The sequence below is a fragment of the Microtus oregoni genome, unplaced genomic scaffold (assembly GCF_018167655.1).
Source record: "Microtus oregoni isolate MIOR12 unplaced genomic scaffold, Mior012 000091F_ref0000469, whole genome shotgun sequence".
Taxonomy (NCBI): domain Eukaryota; kingdom Metazoa; phylum Chordata; class Mammalia; order Rodentia; family Cricetidae; genus Microtus; species Microtus oregoni.
Window position 1 is genome coordinate 2080418 of NW_024544600.1, and position 22980 is coordinate 2103397.

The following is a 22980-nucleotide window of genomic DNA, read 5'->3' on the forward strand; positions in this document are numbered from 1 at the left end:
CCTTCTAAACTGGGGCTAGCACATGGTACATACGTCACTCTGTGCCTGCTTGATAATATTTCTGGAATGGCTCACAAGATGTTGCCTCTCTTTATGTGGGTATGCATAAGTTATTGCCTGGTAGAGCACTGGTAAAGAGAGAGCCAGGGGAAAGATTTTTTGACTGTGTTCATAGCTCATTGTAAAGACTGTACTTGAATGGTTAGCTCTATATATGACAAAGACCCATTTATCCCCTAGCACTCCTCTCTACATATGGTATATGAAATGTGAATGGGTTTGATTCATTGTTTGATAAGTCAGCATACACAGTGGATTCTGATTTCTATTTTAAAAAAGTCTCATGTGAAGCAACCTTCCCTGACACTCTTTCAATAATGATGGGTTTGAGACACTGCTTGGATAATGAGGGCATAGAAGGCTTTGCTGTTTGTCCAATAAACTCTAAAGTATGCTATGTCAAAAGGGAAATTATGAAACAAATTGAAAGTTTTGAAGACCAGGATTCAAATCAAGAATTAAACAGCTCATATACTTTTCAATAAAAATCAAGATCACAGAAATCATTGCTGTTAGTGTTGGCCATGCTCCAGATCTCCTAATCATGTGTTGTGATTATTCTGGTGAGTTTACTTTTCAAAGAACTCACAAGGAACATAGTCATTACAGCTCCTGCAGAAATGAGTTCAACTTGTTAGAGACTTTGGTAGTCCCCAAGGCAGAAATATTAACTTCCACACCTTTTATTGTCCTGTTTCTTCTCCTTAGAATGAGAAAGAAAGTGGGAAGTACACTTGAACGCATTGGCACAGGAGACCACTTTTTAAATATAACCTGAGCAGCACAGACACTGAGAGAAAAAAATAATGATTGGGACCTCCTGAAACTGAAAAGCTTCTGTAAAGCAAAGGACACGGTCAACAAGAAAAAACGACAGCTTACAGAATGGGAAAAGATCTTCACTCAGACAGAGGTCTGATCTCCAAAATACACAAAGAACTCAAGAAATTGGATACCAAAAGAACAAACAATCCAATAAAAAAAAATGGAGTACAGACCTAAACAGAGAACTCTCAACAGAGGAATCTAAAATGGCTGAAAGACACTTAAGAAAATGTTCAACATCCTTAGTCATCAGAGAAATGCAAATCAAAACAACTCTGAGATTCCATCTTATACCTGTAAGAATGGCCAAGACCAAAAACACTGATGACAACTTATGTTGGAGAGGTTGTTGGGAAAAGGAAACACTTCTGCATTGCTGGTGGGAATGCAAGCTGGCACAGCCCCTTTGGATGTCAGTGTAGCGATTTCTCAAAAAATTAGGAAACAACCTTCCTCAAAGCGTAGTAATACCACTTTTGGGTATATATCCAAAGGATGCTCAATCATACCACAAGGAAATGTGTTCAACTATGTTCATAGAAGCTTTGTTTATCATAGCCAGAACCTGGAAACAACCTAAATGCCCCTCAACCCAAGAATGGATAAGGAAAATGTGATATATTTACACAATGGAGTACTACACAGCAGAAAAAATAACGACGCCTTGAATTTTGCAGGAAAATGGGTGGAGCTAGAAAATATTATTTTGAGTGAGGTAACCCAGACACAGAAAGACAATTATCACATGCACTCACTTATAGGTGGTTTTTAAACATAAAGCAAAGAAAGCCAGACTACAAACCACAATCCCAGAGAATTTAGACAACAATGAGGACATTGAGAGACTTACATAGATCTAATCTACATGGGAAGTAGAAAAAGACAAGATCTCCTGAGTAAATTGGGAGCATGGGGACATTGGGGGAGGACTGAAGGGGAGAGGAGATGCAGGGAAGGGAGCATAGAAAAATGTAGAGCTCAATAAAAATTAAAAAAAAATGTACCTTCTTCTGCTTCTTCCCAGAAAGTTCTTTTACTTCAGGTCACATGCTGTGTGTACATATTTGTGAGCTACAGTGCAATTTCTTGACTTGTGTGCATATTGCATAATGCTTACCTCAGACTAGTTAGAATATCAACCAACTTAAATGCTTATTATTTTTTAGCTTGAAGGCTGTCTTTACATTATTATTTTAATACAAGTTCACATTGACTACAGGTCTTATTTATTAAATGTTCTTATACTGTGCACAGTTGGTTACAATTTGCTTTGGCTCACTTAATGTACCACAGCAATGGCAAATTACTGTTTATTCTATAGTAGTGGCATCAGATATTTCTCATTGAATTTCTGCTATCCAGTACTCAATTTTGTGGGCATAATACAGCTCATCTGGAGAGTCTTTTACTGAGAAATATTTGGGCTATTTCAGGTTTTGCTTTGCTTTCTTTCATGTGAACAAATCTAGTCAGTTTTTCTGTGTGTTCACTCTTTAGTCTCCCAGTATATTGACTTTTGCTCTGATTCTTGCATCTCCTAGAGCACCTCAACCTTCCTAATGCTTCAACCTTCAACAGCAGGTCCTCACCTTGTGCTGGCCTCAACCATAAAATTATTTCATTACTACTTCATAACTGTAATTTTCCTACTGCTATGAATCATAATGTAAATATTTGTGTTTTCCAATGGTCTTAGGCAACCTCTGTAAGAAGTCATCTACCCCCCCCCAAAAGAGGTCATCACCACCACCATGCACTGTCCTAGAGTTTCTGAGTTGAGGTTTTGCTCTATACTTACGTACTTATGGTACTTATGTCACCATCAGCACAATAATAATTGTCTCTACAATGCCTTTGGGTTATTCAGCTCATTTAATTTTTGTCCTAAACAAATAGCTGAGGGCTTAGTTTTATTTTATCCCTCATCCGTGAGCCTGCGTTTCTGGCTTCCTCTTCAAACTATAAGATTTCAGGTGCTCTCTAGAGCAAAAAGATAGGATATGTCATTAATAAAAATATCCTTTTGAGGGGATAGTTTCCATTTTTCACCTAAAGTGGAATTCTAAAGCTCAATTTTATCCCTATGACTAAAATTACAAGCAGAAATACTATGCACATTTCCCTCCCCCTCCCCCGATCAAGTCCCCCTCCCTCATCAGCTCAAAGAGCAATCAGGGTTCCCTGACCTGTGGGAAGCCCAAGGACCGCCCACCTCTATCCAGGTCTAGTAAGGTGAGCATCCAAATTGCCTAGGCTCCCCCAAAGCCAGTACGTGCAGGAGGCGGTGGCAGAGAGGAGGCAGAAATCCTTAAATAAATAAATAAATTTAAAAAAAAAAGAAAGAAAAAAACAAAACAAAAAAAAAAGTCCAACTTCACACTTAAAAAAAAATAAAATAGTGGGCCAGGTGTAGGGATATACATCTGTAATCCCAACTGAGGCAAACAGACTTTTGTGAGTTTGAGACCAGTCTGAGCTATACAGTGAGACCCCATGTAAAAAACTGTTTAAATAGGAGCAGCGGGCTGCGTCCCCGGCACCCGGCCGCCTGCACGGCTAGCTTAACCCGAAATAATTACACACAAACTGTATTCATTTAAACACTGCTTGGCCCATTTCTATCTAGCCTCTTCTAGGCTAACTCTCGCACCTGGACTAGCCCATTTCTTATAATCTGTGTAGCCCATGAGCTGGCTTACCAGGAATGATCTTAACCTGTGTCTGCCTGGAGTGGGAGAATCATGGCGACTCTCTGACTCAGCTTCTTTCTCCCAGTCTTCTGCTCTGTTTTCTCCTCCCACCTATGTTTTAACCTATGAGGGCCAAGCAGTTTCTTTATTGCTCAACCAATGAAATCAACAGATAGAAAGATGACCCTCCTCCATCAAAAAACAAACAAACAAAAATAAACATGAACTGGCTATAAAAAAAAAGAAATATTATGCGCAAACTGAAGAGGACAAAGGTTTTATTTTTTATTTGTTTTATTATTATTTCTTTCTATTTACCATATATGGTGTGTTGTCAGTACTTTCATCTGTGTAACATGCGTGTACCTGGTGCTCATGGAGACCAGAAGAAGGTGCTGGATTCCTTGCAACTGGAGTCACGGTCAATTGTAGGTCCCCAATGTTGGTGCTGGAACTCAAACACAGGTCCCTTGGAAGAGTAGCCAATGCTCTTAACCATTGAGCCATTGTCTCTCCATCCCCTGGAAAAACATTTGAGAGGGAACACATCAGACACTTTGCTGAGAAACCCCATTATGTGTAGACTCTTGAGTGCAGTCTTGTGCGTGTTGGTTCTCATTGTTGCCTCGGCACTCACAAGGGAGGCTGGGTTGGAAGCATACAGCAGATGCTCCTTGAATGAGTGTGTGAGAGAAATCGGAGAGGAATCTGGCAGCAGACTCGCTGAGCAGGCCCACATGTCAAAAGGATGGAACCAATGCCAGGAGCTGGGCTCTTCTCATGTGGACATGCAACCTGCAGCTGACCACAGTTAGACCACAGTTTGCTTGTCTAGTTTCCCCACTGGATCTACCCTCTCCTCTGAGATATGATTCTGTCCTCTGGATATATTGGGATTTGAAAACTTTCTATGAAAAGGAAAGGCAAGTTGTGGGTAAAGTACAACTCCATTTCAAGTACATTTTAATCTGCTGTTCGAATATGCCTGCTATATTATTTTCTAATTAATACATGAAGTTAACATACAATGTAGGGGTAGCCTCATGTACCGAGTTTCACCTTGGCATCTTTATACATAGGTGTTAATGTGCTTTGTTCTTCTACCGAAGCCCTGCTCTACATGGAGGCAGAAGCAGTATGGGCTTGTGGCCTCTGCATCCCAAAGGTGCAAGCTATCCCGTGTGAAGTGTGAGGCACACGTTGTGCTGTTCATGCTCTGACATTCATAAAGTCCTGCAAGTATTGTTCCTTTTCACAGCTTCTCTCTTTTCCCAAAGTTGATTCACAGGGATAAGTAGTTTGCCTATGAAATAGTAAGACGCAGGGAGAAAAGTCAGCCAGTGGAGGCTGAAAAGCAAGAACATTTTCTTCTGTGCTCTGTAGGTGAAATACACTTGCTGTGTGTGTATGTCTGGCGTGTGTGTGGTGTGTGTGTGTGTGTGGTCTGTGTCTGTGATGTGTAGGGTGCGTGTGTGTGTGTGTGTGGTGTGTATGTCTGGTGTGTGTGTGTGGTGCATGTGTATGTCTTATGTGTGTGTGTGTGTGGTGTGCGTGTATGTGTGGTATGAGTGTGTATGGTATATGTTTTTGTATTCTGTAGGTGAAATACACCTCTCATGTGTGTGTCTATTTGTATGCGTGTGATATGTCTGTGGTGTGGTGGTGGTGGTGGTGGTGGTGGTGGTGTGTGTGTGTGTGTGTATTTAAGTAGGCCAGATGTCAACCTCTGATGTCATCCAGCAGGGTCTGTCCATCTTAGTTTTTGAAACAGAGTCTCTCCCTGGGACCTAGAGTTCACCAATTAGGCTAACATTGTTAGCCCAGCAGCCCAAAGGACTCACTAGCTTTGCTGCCCCAGCACTGAATTTGTGAGCATGTGCCACCACACCTGGCTTTTACACAGATTCTCATTATTGAATTCAGGGCCTCACCCTTGTGCAGCAAGTGCTTAACTGACAGAACTGTCTTCCAACCCCCAAACTCACTTGTTTAAGAAGAGTAGGCACCTAGGCTGGGTGGTGATTGCACAACCAACACTTTAATCCCAGCACTTGGGAGGCAGAGACAGGTGGATCTCTTTAAGTTCGAGGCCAGTCTGGTCTACAGAGCATGTTCCAGGATAGGCTACAAACCTACACAGAGAAATCCTGTCTTGAAAAACCAAAAGATAAAATAAAAAAAAAAGAATACAAAAGAAGAGGAGACACCATCTTAAAAGAATACCAGTCACATTGAATTTTTATTGCAGAGAAATGGGAAGTTTGATTTGGTACAGAAATATATCAGATTATTCCAGCTACGAAGTCCTGTAGAGAAGGTATGAGATGTGTTTTTCCAGTTGTTTGTTGGCTGAGTAAAATTTGTTTCCAGATGAAATCCAGATTCCACTGTCTGGCTCCTCACTGGACTTGTGAAAATGAGTTCCACAGCATCAACCCACATACACAAAAGATCTAAATCTAGAGAGAGGGAGATGGATTCATGGCAAGGGTCTCAGCAGCAGCAAGGGGTGGCACAGCACATGGGGCGGGGGCAGGTGGAGACGACACAGGTGGGGCGGTAGCAAGTGCTCTGGCAGCAGACCTGACCGCAGACTGGACGCAGGCAGCAGCAGGGGCGGCAGCAGGGCTGGCAGCAAGGACTGCAGCAGCTGGAACCACCACTGGAGGGCTGGCAGCAGCTGGAGATGCAGCAGCTGGGGCGGCAGCAGGAGGGTCTGCAGCAGCTGGGGCGGCAACAGGTGGGCTGGCAGCACACAGACTGGCAGCAGCTGGGCCTGCAGCAGCTGGACACACAGCAGCTAGGACGGCAGCAGCTGGACACACAGCAGCTGGGACGGCAGCAGCTGGGCTGGCAGCAGCCTTGGCCACAGCCCTCCTCAGAGCAGACAGAGCCACAACAGGAGCTGACCATGGTGTCAGAGGTGGAGGTTCTGATTAGTAAGGGAGTGAGTGGTGTAATGAATCTGAAAATCCCCCTGCTTTGTGCCCCCTTTTATATTCTGCGAAGGGTGCTGTGACCACGGCCTGGAGTATTTCCAAGTTGTTTTTCTTTTCCCTGAAGAAATAGGCATCATTACGTCTGATAATTGGTTTTCCTTTTAAAATACTTGATGCTAAAGAAAAATAAGATTTCCTTCTCCTTGAGCTTTAAGATTACTCACTGTGGTTTTTGTCATAGAATTGCCTTCTCTGTTTCCTTGTTTGTCCACTGTGCTTCTTGGATGGGTCCACCTGACGGGGTCAGTCACTGTTTATGCCTGCGGTTTGTATATCACTCATCATGCTACTTCAGCCAATGTGTCTCATGATGCTCAATCTCTTTTGATGTCGAAGGGAAGCATAATGAGAGTAGGGAAATGGCGGGTGGGGGGAGGTTATCCTTGTGAGGTAGCTCCCTGTGAGCTATGAGGAAGAGAATCTTGTCTGTGAGTCACGGATGCTCATTAGATGGTAGGCCATCTGGACTACCCCGGGCTACGCAGTAGAAATGATACTTCCTTTACCAAGTTTCAAACTGTCACCAATGACTCACTGGTTTAAGTCTGAAAAGGCCTTTGGTGCCACCTCGAAGGCACTCTCACTGACCCAGTATGGGACAACTTAAACCCCAGAGCAAATAATGACAGCAATGGATTTCAACACATCATGTAAAATAAGAATAACCAGTCCATACCAAGACTAAGTAGAGAAATAGAAGACGGCGAGAAAGAAGCTCTCCACAACAGTGGAAGGTGATTCGTTAAATGGGAAAGGAGTAAGGGAGTCTCTATATCCCTCATAATAAAACTTGGTCAGGGAAATCTCAATGAATCCTAAAATGATTGGATAAAAGTTTGACTAGGAATGTGATATTTGTATATTTCAAAATATTTCTCTTTCAATTATTTATCAATTTCAAAATGGAAAAAATACTAAGTTACTATGAAAGAACTGTTAACCTGGGAATCAGAATTGGTTTTAGGGCTGTGAAAATGGCTCAGCGCTTGCTTGGCCAGCATGAAAACCCGAGTTCAAACCCCAGAAGGTATTCCAAGCATTGTGGTATGTTTTCATCTCAGCACCATGGAAGCAGAGACAAGCGGAACACTAGGGCTTGCTGGCCAGTCAGGCCAGTGAGTGGTCGTGTCTCAAAATCAAAGTGATAGACAGTGCCTGAGGCATGATCTTTAAGGTTATCTTCTGGTCTCCACAAACAGGAGCATATATTTGTAACTGCACACACATGTGTATATGCACACATGTGGTAAATGCAGCTACACTTTGAAAAGACACCTCCTTTATTATTTCTGTCAAAGGCATAATGGGGCTGTAACTATAAGAAAACATAAGACAAACAAAGGCTGAATCATTCTGCACATAATGACTGGCCTGCCATCTTTAGCACTGACAGACTCTTCTAATACAGTGACAGGCTGAGGAAATGTTTCAGGTTTAAGAAAATAAAAGAGGTGCAGTTGCTGGGTGGTGGCGGCACATGCCTTTAATCCCAGCACTCAGGAGGCAGAGGCAGAGGCAGGCAGATCTCTGTGAGTTCGAGGCCAGCCTGGTCTACAAGAGCTAGTTCCAGGACAGGAACCAAAAAGCTACGGAGAAACCCTGTCTCAAAAATCCAAAAAAAAAAAAAAAAAAAAAAGAGGTGCGGCATCTAAGTGTAATGATTAGCTATGAACAGAAATTTATTTTTAGGACAGTACTGGCAACATTTGAATATGGAATGCACATTAGGTAATACACAATAGTATTATATAATACATAATTTAATTTTATATCTATATTGTGATTATATAAATATGTCCCAATACCTCTGCCATGAGTCTGGAATCTCAGAAAGCTAAGAAATGGGCTGGATCTAGCCATCAAAGCCACAGCTTTAATCCACTCCATATTGCTTAGCAAATTAAAGACTCAAGCGGTCAGAAAAAGAGAGATATACAGTAAAGAGAGATTCAAAAACCAAGAAAACCTCTAAATGGTTTACAGTGTGTTAAAAATATATGCAGGCTTGAAAAAAAGAGGTTAAAGTCCTTAAAATAAAAAATGAGAGAGAGTAGTTGGGTGTGGTGGTACACATCTTTAATCCCAACACTTGAGAGACAGAGGTAGACTGACCTCTGTGACTTCAAGGTGTGGTAGCACACACCTTTAACCCCAGCACTGGGAAGGCAGAGTCTGGCAAATCTCTGTGAGTTCAAGGACAGCCTAGTCTACAGAGTGAGTTCCAGGACAAAGATACACAGAAACCCTGTTTAAAAAAGCCAAAAATTAAAAATAAAAGAAATAGAGTTTAAAATAAAGCCTCATAAAGATGGAAAACACACAGGTAATCTGGATACTGTATGTTATTATGCTCTCTTTGAATTGTTTGAATGCTGAGGAAGGAGCAACAGCTACTAAAAGATATTTGCTTATAAATGCTGTTGAATTAATCCAAAATAGGTATTTTGAAAATAGCTTGACTTCAAAATTGAAGTCAAAAGGTATGTTGCTTTGGAAAAGAGATTTTGCTTTTGTTTCCACAGGAAATGAGAAGCTGTGGATTCATTCTGAATTAAGAAAAATAAGGTTTGATTAAGGAAGACCACCTGAGAAATCTCCGGTAGGAACAGTTGGCCCAGATATGAGAGTTCTACATCCAAAATAGATTCAAGACTACTGTCTGAGATGATCAAGACTCACAGGATACTCCAGTCAGAACTTGATCATAATTCTAAATTTCTTATGGGAACCTAAAGAAAATTAGACAAGATCACCTGGGTAAACTGTGGGCAAAGAGGATAGTAGAAGGGAGGGGATGAGGGAATGGTATGGCCAAGCTGGGGGGCATGAGTGGAGTAGTTAAGCAATGAAAGAGATATATTGATAGAGGGAGCCATTATGGGGTTAGGGAGAAGCCTGGTGCTAGGGAAACTTCCAGGAATCTACAAGGATGACCCCAGCTAAGACTCCTAGGCAATAGTGGAAAGGGTGGGTGAACTGGCCTTCCTCTGTAATCAGATTGGTGAATACCCTAACTGTCATCATAAAGCCTTCATCTAGTAACTGATGCTTCATCTAGTAACTGATGAGACCAGATGCAGAGCTTTATAGTCAAGCACAAGGCTAAGCTCTGGGAACTCAGTTGAAGAAAAGAGGGATTAAATGAGCAAGGTGGGGTGAGGGGGGTGTGTCAAGTTCATGATGGAGAAATCTATAGGGATAGCTTTACCAAGATCAGGGGAACTCATAAACTCTAGATTGACAGCTGTGGAGCCTGCATGGGACCAAACTAGGCCCTCTGCATGTGGGAGACAGATGTGTAGCTTTGTTTATCTGAGGGTCGCCTGGCAGTGGAGCCAGGATCTATCCTTGGTGCATGAACTAACTTTTTGGATCCCATTCCCTATGGTGAGATACTTTGCTCAGCCTTGATGCAGCAGGAAGGGGCTTGGTCCTGCCTCAACTTAATGCGCCAGGCTTTGTTGACTCCATATGGGAAGCCTTACCATTTGGGAGGAGTGGTTGGGGGAAAGGCTAGGGGGCCAGGAGGAGGGGTGGGTGGGAGAACTGTGAACTGTGGTTGGAATATAAAATGACTAAAAAAATAAATAAAGTAAAAAAAAAAAATCCCCAGAACCAACAATTAAAAGCAGTTGAGATGAGATTGGAAAAAAAAAGCAAAGCAACCCCCCCCCCTTGTACTCCACAAAATTGAAAAGTCTAAAAGAATAAATAATTTTCTCAATAGATAACAAAGTTAAATCAAATCAGATAAACAAATGACTTATAACACTTACGGAAATAGGAACAGTCATTAAAAGTTCCCCCCGTCCCCCACTACAACAAAAAAGTTCAGGGCCAGACAGAAAGTTTTAGCACAATTCTACCAGACTTTCAAAGAAGAATTAATGCCAATACTCCCTCAAATTATTCTACAAAATAGAAACAGAACAAACATTGCCGAATTCATTTTATGAGGTCACAGTCAGCCTAATACCCAACCACAAAAAGATTCAACAAAGATAATTATAGACCAATTTTAAAAAATACTCAATAAAATATTTGCAAACTGAATCCCAGAACACATCAAAAAGATGATCTACCATGATCCAGTAGACTTTGTCCCAGAGACACAGGAATAGTTCAATATATGAAAAATAGTCAATATTATCCACCATATAAATGAACTGAAAGGAAAAAATCACATAATCATTTCATTAGGTGCCTAAAATATTTTTGATAAAGTCCAACACCCCATTCATGATAAATGTCTTGGAGAAATTGAGGATACAAGGGAAAACCTAGACATAATACAGTAAGCATATAACCAACATCAAATTAGATGAAAAGAAACTCAAAGCAATTCTATTAAAATCAGAAATAAGACAAGGTTGTCTACTTTCTCTATATCTGTTTAATATAGTACTCAAAATTCTAGCTAGAGAAATAAAGACAACTGAAGGAGATCAGGGCATAGAAATTGTAAAGGAAGAAGTCAAAGAATGATATAATAGTATACATGAGCAAGCCCAAAAATTCTACCAGGGAACTCCTACAGTTGATAAGAATCTTTATCAATATGACTAGATATAAGATTAACTAAAAAAATCAGTAACTCTCTTATATAAAAATGACAAACAGACTGAGATAGGAATCAGGGAAACATCACCCTTCACAATAGCTACAAAAATATAAAATATCTTGGGGTAACCCTAACTAAGCAAGTGAAAGATTTTTTTATGACAAAACTTCAAGTCTTTGAAGAAAGAAATTAAAGAAGGTATCAGAAGATGAAAAAAATCTCCTATGCTCATGAATCGGTAGGATTAATGGTAAAAATGGTCATCTTACAAAAAACAATCTATAGGTTCAAGTAATCCCCACCAGAATTTCAACACAATTCTTTGCAGGCCGTGAAAGGACAATACCCAGTTTCATATGGAAAAACGATAAACCCAAGATAGTTATACATTGGCATTTTAAAAAGATTTCCCTCCATGTGTTCTTGACAACTTCACTTGTCTTTTAAGACTTTAGTCCATGCAGATGTTCTATGAGATGATGGACTTGAAAGTGTTTTAATGGATTGCTGTGGAAAGCTGGCTGTTGCTTGAATACTTGGTACAGAATCTCTTATTCTTTCACCTTTTTATTTTCTTTTTTATATATAATTTAATTTTTTATGTTCATTGGTGTTTGCTCTGCATGTATCTGTGTGAGGGTGTTGGATCCTCTGGCACTGGAGTTACAGACAGGTGTGAAATGCCATGTAGGTGCTGGGAATTGAACCTGGGTCCTCTGGAAGAGCAGCCAGAGTTCTTATCTGCTTAGCCATCTCTCCAGACCTACTTTGTTTACTTTTCATTCTTTGACATTTTCATTCCTGTACGTAGTGGGTTTTAGTCTTTCTCATTTCCTGTCCCCCAGTTTTATCCCTTGCTCAGACCCAGAACTTCCTCCTGACTGGCCCCCTCCCCTTTTTCACGCCTTCGTCTGTGGGAGTGACCTACTGGGCATAAGCAGGCCTGGCTCATGAGCATGGATAGAAGGTTATTTCTTGTAACATGGGCAACTCATCAGCAATTAGGTCTCTGAAGACAATCGGCATCTCTCAGCCGTCATCAACAAAGCCTCTTTTTTCAGGGCACGTGGGCAGTGAATGTAGACTCACAACCATTAAAGCAGAGAAGGGACTGGTGAGAACTCAGTCCTCAACTGGACATTTTATCACACACGCATGTGTGTATGCATATACACACAGACACGCACATGCATGCACATGTACTCCTACATGCTTACACACTCTGCTCAGAAAAGATCATGAAAAAGAGCGGAAAGAGTGCAAAAGCCAGCAGCGTTTTTTGACGTGGCAGCTTGATGCACTCATGACCTCCCTGCAGCTGACTGATCGCTATGACTTCCTTTTTTCCAATTTTAGACTCACCGTGTTGGGAATTTTCTGGTCATGAGAACCGGGACAGGAAAGTTCGGTGTAGTTGGACTTCGAATAAAATTTCCATTAACTGAAGACAATCGTTATAAAGCAACAGACACGGAAAAATGCATTTCTATTCCAATTAAAGGTGTTTTATTTAGAAGTCACGGCAGTTGTGGGGAAAACAAGATGGCACCAGTCTGTAGTGAGACTTTGAGCTGTAGAGATATAATCTGACTCCACAGCGACTGGACGGATTTCCATTTTGGATAGAGAGACATGCATTCTGATTATTTAATATAATATTCTGTATTAATTATTTGAGAATATTGTACACACAATGTATTTTGATCACATTAATACCTCCATTCCTCCCCCTAACTCCTTCAGGATTCACTCCCTCCTCCCTCTATATTAATTTCTTAATCTGCAATTTCATATTTTGGCCTGAGACGAGGTAGAAGTCAAAAGAGGCAGCTATCCTGAGTCTAGGACAGAGAGGAATAACCTCTCTAAAGATGGCTTTTCATAACAAAGGAGGTGGTGAAAATGGGCGTGTTCAGGGAAGGAAGGTCTCAGCAGCAGCAAGGGGTGGCACAGCACATGGGGCGGGGGCAGGTGGAGACGACACAGGTGGGGCGGTAGCAAGTGGTCTGGCAGCAGACCTGACCGCAGACTGGACGCAGGCAGCAGCAGGGGCGGCAACAGGGGCGGCAGCAGGGCTGGCAGCAGGGCTGGCAGCAGGGGCTGCAGCAGGGCTGGCAGCAGGGCTGGCAGCAGGGGCTGCAGCAGGGGCGGCAGCAGGGACGGCAGCAGGGCTGGCAGCAGGGGCTGCAGCAGGGCTGGCAGCAGGGCTTGCAGCAGGGCTGGCAGCAGGGGCTGCAGCAGGGGCGGCAGCAGGGCTGGCAGCAGGGGCGGCAGCAGCTGGACACACAGCAGCTGGGACGGCAGCAGCTGGGCTGACAGCAGCCTTGGCCACAGCCCTCCTCAGAGCAGACGGAGCCACAACAGGAGCTGACCATGGTGTCAGAGATGGAGGTTCTGGGTGGGTTTACAAGAGAGTGAGTTCCACGTTTTGGAGTCTCCTTGCTTCAGGCCCCCTTTTATACCCAGCTAAGTTGTTTCTGTAATTATGAAAATACTATTTCCTTGTTTTTGTTTACATGCTACAAATGCAAATTAATCGGCTACAGATTTCTAGCAAAACCTACCAACATGTAGGAAATAATTACTTGACTTTTCTCATGTTTCCTGGAGTTCCACAATGAATCACCTCTTGCATTTCCCCCTCAGTTGCCCTATTACGTGGCCTCAATCCCTGCTTGTCATGTGACTTGGCAGAGTTGTTATATGTACTTCAGTTACCATTCCAACATGATTTCAGAGGGGCTACTCATGGAGCGGGAATTCGCGGTAGATAAATTCTGGCTTCTGTTAAATGCACCACTGGAATGAAAACAGGAAGAAAATCCCCCCCCCCCCATCAAATGTGAGAATTCGGAATGCTCATGTTCCATGTTTACATTCTAGTTGCCTGCTGAGCTAGTGAAACTCCGAGGACATTCCAGGATGTGGTCAGTCTCAGAACCCCTCTGCACCGACCAAGGGTTAAGCATGACTCAGTGTTTTCCTGCCCTGAAGAGTCATCTGGGACTGAGATCTGTCTTTGGAGGTCCCCCAGTCTGAGCTAGACGAACATATTTAATAGTTTTTTTTTTTTTTTCGAGACAGGGTTTCTCCGTAGCTTTTGGTTCCTGTCCTGGAACTAGCTCTTGTAGACCAGGCTGGCCTCGAACTCCTAGAGATCCGCCTGCCTCTGCCTCCCGAGTGCTGGGATTAAAGGCGTGCGCCACCACCGCCCAGCCATATTTAATAGTTTTAAATGCATTTTTTTCTGGAATATTAAGATATCGCATTGCTATACTTTACTGACATCTTACCAAAATATTTTCATATGTTCTAGTTTTTGTAATCTGTTTAATTTTTAGAGACATTAAGATAAATATAAGACCTATTTCCAATTTTACATGTGCTTACACAGAAATTGCATTCATAGAGTTTACATCAGACATCAGGATTCCAGAGAAACGCTGCTTTCAACCGGGTAAGAGAAACTTCTCTATAGTGGGTGACAGTTAATGCAGTGACTTAGAGTCCCTAATAGGACATACCCATGAAGTAACCATAGTAACCCCAAATACACATATTTAGAATGACAAATGAAATGAGAGCTAAGGGTAGTTACCATTTTATTCAGTATACATTTAGATGTGGCCAATAGCAACAATAAGTGAGCTCAGAAGGTTTATATAATTATATAACATATATATATATTACATTTATATAATTATGCATGCTACATATGTGACAATAGTAATCAAAGAGAAGGAGGCCATTGATTAGAGAGAGTGGAAAGGTATGGAATGATTTGGAGGGCGGAGACATGGGTGGACGGGGAGGGAAGAAAGGGAAGGGGGAAATGATGCAATTCTATTTTAACTAAAGGTTAAGTTTTTAAAAATATGAAATAAAATGGACTCAGTGTCACTTGTTTGCAAATATGGTATCACCAATTGTATAATGGACATAAACATTAAACTTAAAATGTTTCAATATATTTTTATTTACTGACACCTAAAAATCCTTGTATTGGTATAAACAAAGTACTTTTGCACATGCTCTAAAGGGTTCTCCATGATTGTGGTGATTGTTTGTGTTCTAACAAATAAAGCTTGCCTGAAGATGAGAGTGTAGAGCTAGCTACTAGTTAGCTAAAGAGGGCAGTAGTGGTGGCACACACCTTTAATTCCAGTGCTCGGGAAGCAGAGGCAGATGGATCTCTATGAGTTCAAGACCACCCTGGGCTACACTAGATCGATCCAGTCTCAAAGGGAAACAGAGCCAGGCAGTGGTGGCTCACACTTTTAATCCCAGTACCTGGGAGTCCACATGCCTTTAATTCCAGCACTATGAAGGTGGAGACAGTAAGGGATATGGCTAGGCAGAGAAAGAAATACAAGGCAGAGGAGACAAGAGCTCATTCTGAGGATTCGTAGGGACAGGATCACCCCTTTGGTCTGAGGAGTCAGTAGAGATAAGAACTAGTGACTGGCTTCTCTACTTCTCTGGTCTTTCAGCAAGCTTTATTTGTTAGATCACAAACAAAATATCACAACACAAGATAAGAATGCTTTTTTTTTCCAAGAAAGGGAGACCAGGCTGGCCTTGAACTCACAGAGATCTTCCTGTCTCTCCCTCCTGAGTGCTGGGATTAAAGGTGTGCGCCACCACTGTTTTTGTTTTTGGTGGTCAGAAAACTGAATGTCCAAGAAATTTTCATCCTAGATCACCCTAAGAAAGACCAAGAAAGTGAAGTGAGTTCATTATGAGACAATAAAGTGACCAAGAGAATTCAGAGATCACAGTAGCATGGGTGTCTGAAGCTATGAAGGCATCTCTCTCTCTCTGGAGGCACTAGAATTGTGAGCATCTGCTGATGAACAGTTTTAATTTTCCTGAGGAAATTGCCATAGAGCTCACACATTTCCAGAAATTTTGGGTTAAGAGTGACACGTTGAAAATCAAATGAGAGCTATATGTTTAGAGAGGAATGAAAGAAAGAAGGAAGGGCATGAGGAAAGAAGCTCAAAACTTATGCAGCTAATAATGGAACATACTGGAACATGGTCTGCTTTCATGCCCTGCTGAGGGGCCTCGACTCATAAATAAATCATCAAAAGAGGCAAGACACTCTGTGTGAGTCAAGATCAAGGTGGAGCCTAATCACACCTTCATACTTGTGATGTGTTAGGCATCATTGGCCTCTGAGCCCACCAGGAAGTTCTTTGGGTTTCTCTGGCTTCCAAGGACACAGTCACCTGGCATTCTCCTTCCCTACACCCTGTGTTTCAGAGTTGGCTTTGTGGACATCCTGCCTCCCTTGGAGTGTCACGTCTCATTAGTCTGATGGCTCACACATGTGTCAGGTGGCTTTAGAGAGTGTGAGTGTGGAAGGACATTGACATGAGAACACAGAGGTCTGCAGGTCCTGGGTCTGTCCTAGATGGATGCCATAGATGTAAAAGCGTGAATGTAACCCTCCTGGGATAATGCTAATGACAAGACCCCAGAGAAACTGAATCTATGTGAGACCTGTTAATTTCAGGAACGTATCACAAGCAAAACCAGAGGATCTTGACAGGCTAAGGCTTATGACCACTGACCTTAAATTCCCCACCAATATGAGTGATTTATGGGGCAGCCTTAGACTAGATTTTCAGTCTGTTGTGTGACGCATAGGAAATGAAATTGCAAACAAAGGCTTAAATATCCCTGACTAGTGGTGTGGTGGTATATCTTGAGTTTGTCCCTCCTGCGGAAGCTCATCATTGCTGATTCCTCTCCGGGCTGACCTACATTTTCTTTAATTCAGAATACATATGAATGCCATGTCAATTTCCAGATACCTAAACTCCTCTATATTAAATGGATATGGAGAAGACATGATTTTGGTTAGATCTGAGAAAAAATGGCTCCAAAGATGTTATAATTTCTTTAATGCCTAAGAAGGCACATTAATCTCCTCAGAAATCTAGGGTTGTCCCAACCTCTCCAACATGAAGATTCCAATTTATAGAATCATGAACATTCCTGGTGGATCTACATTTCATGCAAAAAAAGGAACAAACACTTGATGTCTCAGGAGGATTCCTTTCTCAAGTGGATTAAGCAGAGACCTGCTTCTCTCTGAGTTGACATTAGGTCTCAGAAAGGATCTGTCTCCTTACCTTTGAAGTATGTTAATCAGCAAAGCTATACAGGATGTCTTGAATATTTGATCCAGGTTCTGTACACATTGGATAGAAATGATTGTTTTGAAAACACCTTATTTACAGTGAAGATGTGTGCAAGTGAATTCTACCCTGAGGATTTGATGTACCTCCTCATATTTTGTAGTTCAGTGACAGGGACACAACAGTATGATGGCATCAACTCTCAGAGTCTTGGTGAGGGGAACTTTGGAATAAACATTTTTGGGGCTGAGGGGATCTTTAAAGCTGTGTAAATTTTGGTGGTCTTCCAGATCATCTATTCATCATCACAGAATCTATACTTGTGCTCAAATTTATCTGTAATTCTCCCCCGAAAAGTTCTGACCTTACAGGTATCTGTACCCAGACTTCACATACATAGATATATCCATTTTTAATGAAAGACGGTATGGTACCCTTTTGTAGAGTAATTGCTGCTTCTGGTTCAGCCCATATATTTTAATCTAGTAGGCATTGATGTGTTTTCCTTTCCATTGACTAGAATACACTAATACTTCAAACCAAGGAATCCAAAGATGATTGAATTTACTGAGTTATCTTCTCCTTAGTCCATTCAGGAATAAAATATGTGCTTCTTTGTATTAACCCAGGTTCTGTTGATATGGTGGTTTGTTCCAACCAAAGGCATACTTCTTTTTCTACAGGAATGAAAGATTTCCTGACAACTTTTACTCTAAGCTTTAATTATGGTGTTTTAATTAAGGTGTTTAAAATATCAAGGTGCTAAAGAAGGTAGAAGGACAGAGAGGGAGAAAAAGGAAAGAGATATCTTAATTCAGGAAGTCAGTAAAAGGCTAGTGAGAAACATGGTACTAGGGAAATTCTCAGGATTCCACAGGATGACCCCAGCTAAGACTCTAAGCAACAGTTGAGAGGATGATTAAACTGGCCTTCTTCTGTAATCAGATTGATGACTACCTCAGTTGTCATCACAGAACCTTCATCTAGTGTGGAAAATCCTTCTGTATATATGTTGCTTTTATGTTTTAATGAATAAAGAAGCTTCTTTCATCCAATGGCTTAACAGAGTAAAGATAGGCTGAAAGAGATATACAAAATACAGCTAGGTGGGGGAAAACAAAGCTGAATGCTGGGAGAAAGAAGGCAGAGTCAGGAGAAGGCATGGAGCTGCCAAAGGAGAAAGACATGAGCCACCAGCCAGAACCTTGCTGGTAGGGCACAAGCCTTATGGTAAAATATTAAATAATAGAAATGGGTTAACCCCAGATATAAGAGCTAGCTAGAAATATGCTTAAGTGATTTGCCAAACAGTGATTTAATTAATATAGTTTCTGCATGATTATTTTGGGTCTGGGAAGTCGGGAATGAACGAGCAGCCTTTCACAGCAAATTGCCACTCCAACATGGCCAATTATATCCATGTAAAGCCTGACAAAGCTTAAAAAGGAATTCTAGACACAAAATAACGGAGTTAAGCATGGCTTAGCACTGTGGCTTCTTTAAGAAAGGTTCTTCTGATTCAGTGGTAGGAAAAAATCATCACCACCACCAACAAACCACACAGTTTCTGATTGATGGCTTCCTGGGCTGTGCTACTAGCATGAACTCTAGCTCTTTCAGGAGGCCGAGCACTTGAATGAGGTTTCTGGGGAGCATGCTGCAAGTTACTTGATGGCAGCATGGGCCAACTGGTTACCAGAGTTGAGGTGATGAGCATGGCTCCCACCCAGCAGTCTCAGAGGCAATGAACAGACTTCTACCATACTGAACTAAGTGGAGTCAAAAGGTAAAGCAGCCTTAGTCCTGGCTTTTAGTCCTAGGAAGGGATATGGTTAGGCAGAGAGAGGAATATAAGGTAGGACGAGACAGGAGCTCAGTCTGAGGATTTGTAGGGACAGGGCTGCTCCTTTGGTCTGACAATTCAGGAGAGGCGTTTATACTCAAGAACCTGCTGGCATCCAGAAAAGTGGCCTTCCCTGATATCAGATTTAAGCTTTGTAGTTTCTAGGAATCTGACCTGCTTCTGTGACTATCTACCAGATTATGTTTCAAGAGAATTTCCTTATTAGATGTTTTCTTTTGGAAAAGTTCCTGGGTCTGGTTGTTAGTGAATTCCACATAGTTCACACACCATGAGGTGGCTTCCGTTTAAAGACAGTCTCCTCTAGAGTGTAACTGTCATGGCCACTACTCTCTAGGGCTCAGCTACAGGAAGTGGACAAAATGGACAAATAAATAAAGATTAATAGAGAAAATAATGGTGTAAACCTTGAAAGAGAAAAATGAAAGGTTAAGCGGGAAGTGATCCAGAGGTCACAGCACATATGGGGACTACCCATGTTATGTGAAAATGTGAACAAGGCCAGAAACACTGAGACTTGGGGGACAGGGCTCTGAGATGGGGTACTTCATGTGGTCAGGATGGAAGGAAGCCAGCACAGAGTACCTGCGAGCAGGACATGACTGGATGGGACTGGCTTCCATTTCCATCCTAGAACATGAGACTGAGACATGATCAGTAAGTGTGAATGGGAGCATGTGCTTACTAACGTCCTCCTCCACTTGCTCTGGGTCTCATGGTTCAACCCTCTTGCCCAGAGCTTCTCCCTCTGACTGAGAAACCTCTGGTAGAGAGAACCACATGGGAGCTCCAAGAAAACACCTCCTGCATTGCAGCAGGAACAAAGAGAAAACAGAGGCACAGGGAAATAAATCTGCTATGTTTTTTTTTTCTTTTGCTATTTTGAGAGGAGCTAAAAATAAATCGAGAACTAAGAGTAATTAATGAGAGATAAGGAGATATGACACATTTGCATTTGGATGTCTAAAATTTAGATTTAATATATAGAAATACTTCTATTAAAGGAATGAGACAGAAAATAAACATCAGAATGGGATTAACATGCTAGATTAAAGGGAAAATCCAAATTTATCTGGTTAGGAAAGAGTAAGTACATTTTGAGGCCTAAATCAAGATCAAAGACATCAATCTTTTGGGATTCATGTCACAGGGGTCTACATCTGGAATTCTGGGTGATGAAGATCAGGGGACTGTGAGGGAGAGTGCTCAGCAGCAAGAACAACTAGAGCATGCTGGGCGGCAGCAAGTGGGGCGGCAGCAGAAGGAGATGCAGCACTGGGGTCTGCAGCACTGGGGTCTGCAGCAGCTGGACACACAGCAGCTGGGACAACAGGGGCGGCAGCAAGAAGGCCTGCAGCAGCTGGAAATGCAGCAGCTGGGTTGGCAGCAAGAAGGCCTGCAGCAGCTAGAAATGCAGCAGCTGGGTCGGCAGCAACAGGGGTGGCAACAGGAAGGCCTGCAGCAGCTAGAAATGCAACAGGTGGGGCGGCAGCAACAGGGGCGGCAGCAGGAAGGCCTGCAGCAGCTAGAAATGCAGCAGCTGGGTCGGCAGCAGCTGGGGCGGCAGCAGGAAGGCCTGCAGCAGCTAGAAATGCAGCAGCTGGGGCGGCAGCAGCTGGGGCGGCAACACACAGACTGACAGCAGCTGGGTCTGCAGCAGCTGGACACACAGCAGGTGGGCCTACAGCAGCTGGACACACAGCAGGTGGGCCGGCAGCAGCTGGGCTGGCAGTAGCCTTGGCCACAGCCCTCCTCAGAGCAGACAGAGCCACAACAGGAGTTGACCATGGTGTCAGAGGTGGAGGTTCTGGGTTGGTTTACAAGAAGGTGGGTTGGAAGATTTGGAAGTGGGAGTCTCCCTGCCCACATCCCCTTTTATACCCCACTGAGGGGCTGCTGTCCTCACATGCAGCATTCTTTCCTTGCTATCATCTAGGTTAATTAATAGGTGATTATCAAATTAGGAGAGTTTCTTTTCCTGGTTACACTGGTAAGGTAAATGAATAATTTCCTTCCTAGCATGTTAGTTTTCACTGTCAGTTCTTCCTGAACCATCTCCTAAGTGGCTTTTTTTCCCCTTTTAATTTCTTTCAAGAGAGCTGTCACCTGACATTTGATGTCCTGGTCTCCATGTTTCAGTGTCATTTTTGTGGCACCTCTTCCTTTCCTGTAAGCAGTCACATGCTTTATTTTAATTGCTCTGGTGACCCTGGAAGATACAGGTACTTTACACTGATGGCTCATGCATAAAAGACCAGTGGCTTGGAACAGGAATGCATTGGCACCAGGCTCTGTTATTGGCTCTTGTTAATGTGACTGTTTCTGCAGATCTTAGCTGGCTAGGGCTGAAGGCATGGTAACTTTGTAGAGAATCACAGTCCAGGGGGCATTGGCATCACTTAACTAGAAGAATGAATGTGGACATATGATTTATGCACAGCAAGTTAGAAATGGCAGCAGAGGCAGGGTGGTATATAACTAAGAGGGTTGAATGTGTATCAATAGAATATTTATGTTCCTCACAACAGATGAATATGGACAAAACTGGTATGGCCACGACTCTGTATCTATAGGAGGCTATATGCATGCATATATGCATAATTGAAAGATAGTAATAGTATTGGATAACCAATTGGTGTGCTCTTCCCTGGGAGAGACTATTCTCTTCACTATCAGCATTCCTCTGTTTCTCATAGCTCCTTGTTGAGGGTTGAGGCCTCATGTGCATCCCTCTGTTCACTTATGGGTAAACGCGTCTATTACTATTGTCTTTGTTTAGCTCATGTTTAGGTAGTTATGTTAGTAAGACCTGAAAACATAAGCAAGTAACGTTATACCGACTGTGTATATTGTACTTATGTATGTGTGTGTATGTGTGTGTACTGTGCATGTATACTGCACCCACATGCAACATACATGTAACAGCAATAATGATAAAAGAAAGCCATCGATTTGAAAAAGAGAAAGGGGTAATATAGGAGAGCATTTGGAGGGAGGAAAGGTAAAGGAAAATTCTGTAATAATAATAGAAACTCAAAAAAATAGTTTGAATATAGAAATCAAGATCTTAAAGGTAAATGAGCAAGGGCATGAGCTGAGTTGGAAAGTGTCCATCTTTCCTCTGGAATCCGGTCCTGACATGGTACTTAGGCCTGTGACACATCAGCTATCATCAGGGCAGTTTCTCAAGTTAAAAGACCTAAAGTGTTGTATACAGTAATAATTCCTTCACTCCCTTATTATAATCATCTCCAGGGAAACAGTGCATGTGCATTTGGAGGCTGGTACGGAGTAGATCAGAGTTCACACAAAGTGATAGTCAGAAAACAAATGTGTATGTCCCACTTCACCCTCATAGTCTCTCCACTGTGTAAACCAGAGTACCTGAAGGTAATTTTCTCAGTCAATATATGTGAAATCCAGCAACTCCTTCCTTTGAGCTGTAGAGTAAAAACTACAATAGAAAGGCCACAAGAAAACCTCAAAACAACATAACTATATTCATTGCAAGACTGTTTGGCCAATAGCTTATGCATATTTCTGTCTAGCTCTAATAACTTTATTTCCATTACTTTATATATCATCACATGGCTCGTGGTTTACAAGCAAATTTCTGGCGCATCTGTCTCTCATGGCAGGTACGTGGTGGCGTTCCATTGACTCTGCCTTCTTTCTCCCAGCATTCAGTTTAGTTTTCCCACCTAACTCTATTCTGCCCTCTCACAGACAAAAGCAGCTTCTTTATTCATTAAACAATAAAAGGAACAGATGTAAAGAAGGACTTCCTATGGCATTGTGGATTATTTCACTCTTGGAAGTAGACACAGGAACGAGGGTG

The 22980-nt window shown here is 42.2% G+C and overlaps 3 protein-coding genes across 3 annotated transcripts; all 3 read right to left on the reverse strand.

The window, feature by feature from the left end:
- Positions 1-6068: 6068 nt before the first annotated feature.
- LOC121442364 (keratin-associated protein 4-11-like) lies at positions 6069-6488 on the reverse strand. The gene has a single exon (XM_041643864.1). The coding sequence runs from the start codon at positions 6486-6488 to the stop codon at positions 6069-6071; it is 420 nt and encodes a 139-aa protein (XP_041499798.1).
- Positions 6489-13063: 6575 nt separating this feature from the next.
- LOC121442362 (keratin-associated protein 4-6-like) lies at positions 13064-13510 on the reverse strand. The gene has a single exon (XM_041643863.1). It carries the CDS (start codon positions 13508-13510, stop codon positions 13064-13066), a length of 447 nt encoding a protein of 148 aa, XP_041499797.1.
- Positions 13511-20348: 6838 nt separating this feature from the next.
- On the reverse strand, positions 20349-20930 carry LOC121442361 (keratin-associated protein 4-2-like). Its single transcript, XM_041643862.1, has one exon. It carries the CDS (start codon positions 20928-20930, stop codon positions 20349-20351), a length of 582 nt encoding a protein of 193 aa, XP_041499796.1.
- Between the last annotated feature and the right edge of the window lie 2050 nt (positions 20931-22980).

Coding starts and splice junctions, on each gene's coding strand:
- LOC121442364 (XM_041643864.1), bottom strand. CDS start 6,488: ATGGTCAGCTCCTGTTGTGGCTCTGTCTGCTCTGAGGAGGGCTGTGGC.
- LOC121442362 (XM_041643863.1), bottom strand. CDS start 13,510: ATGGTCAGCTCCTGTTGTGGCTCCGTCTGCTCTGAGGAGGGCTGTGGC.
- LOC121442361 (XM_041643862.1), bottom strand. CDS start 20,930: ATGGTCAACTCCTGTTGTGGCTCTGTCTGCTCTGAGGAGGGCTGTGGC.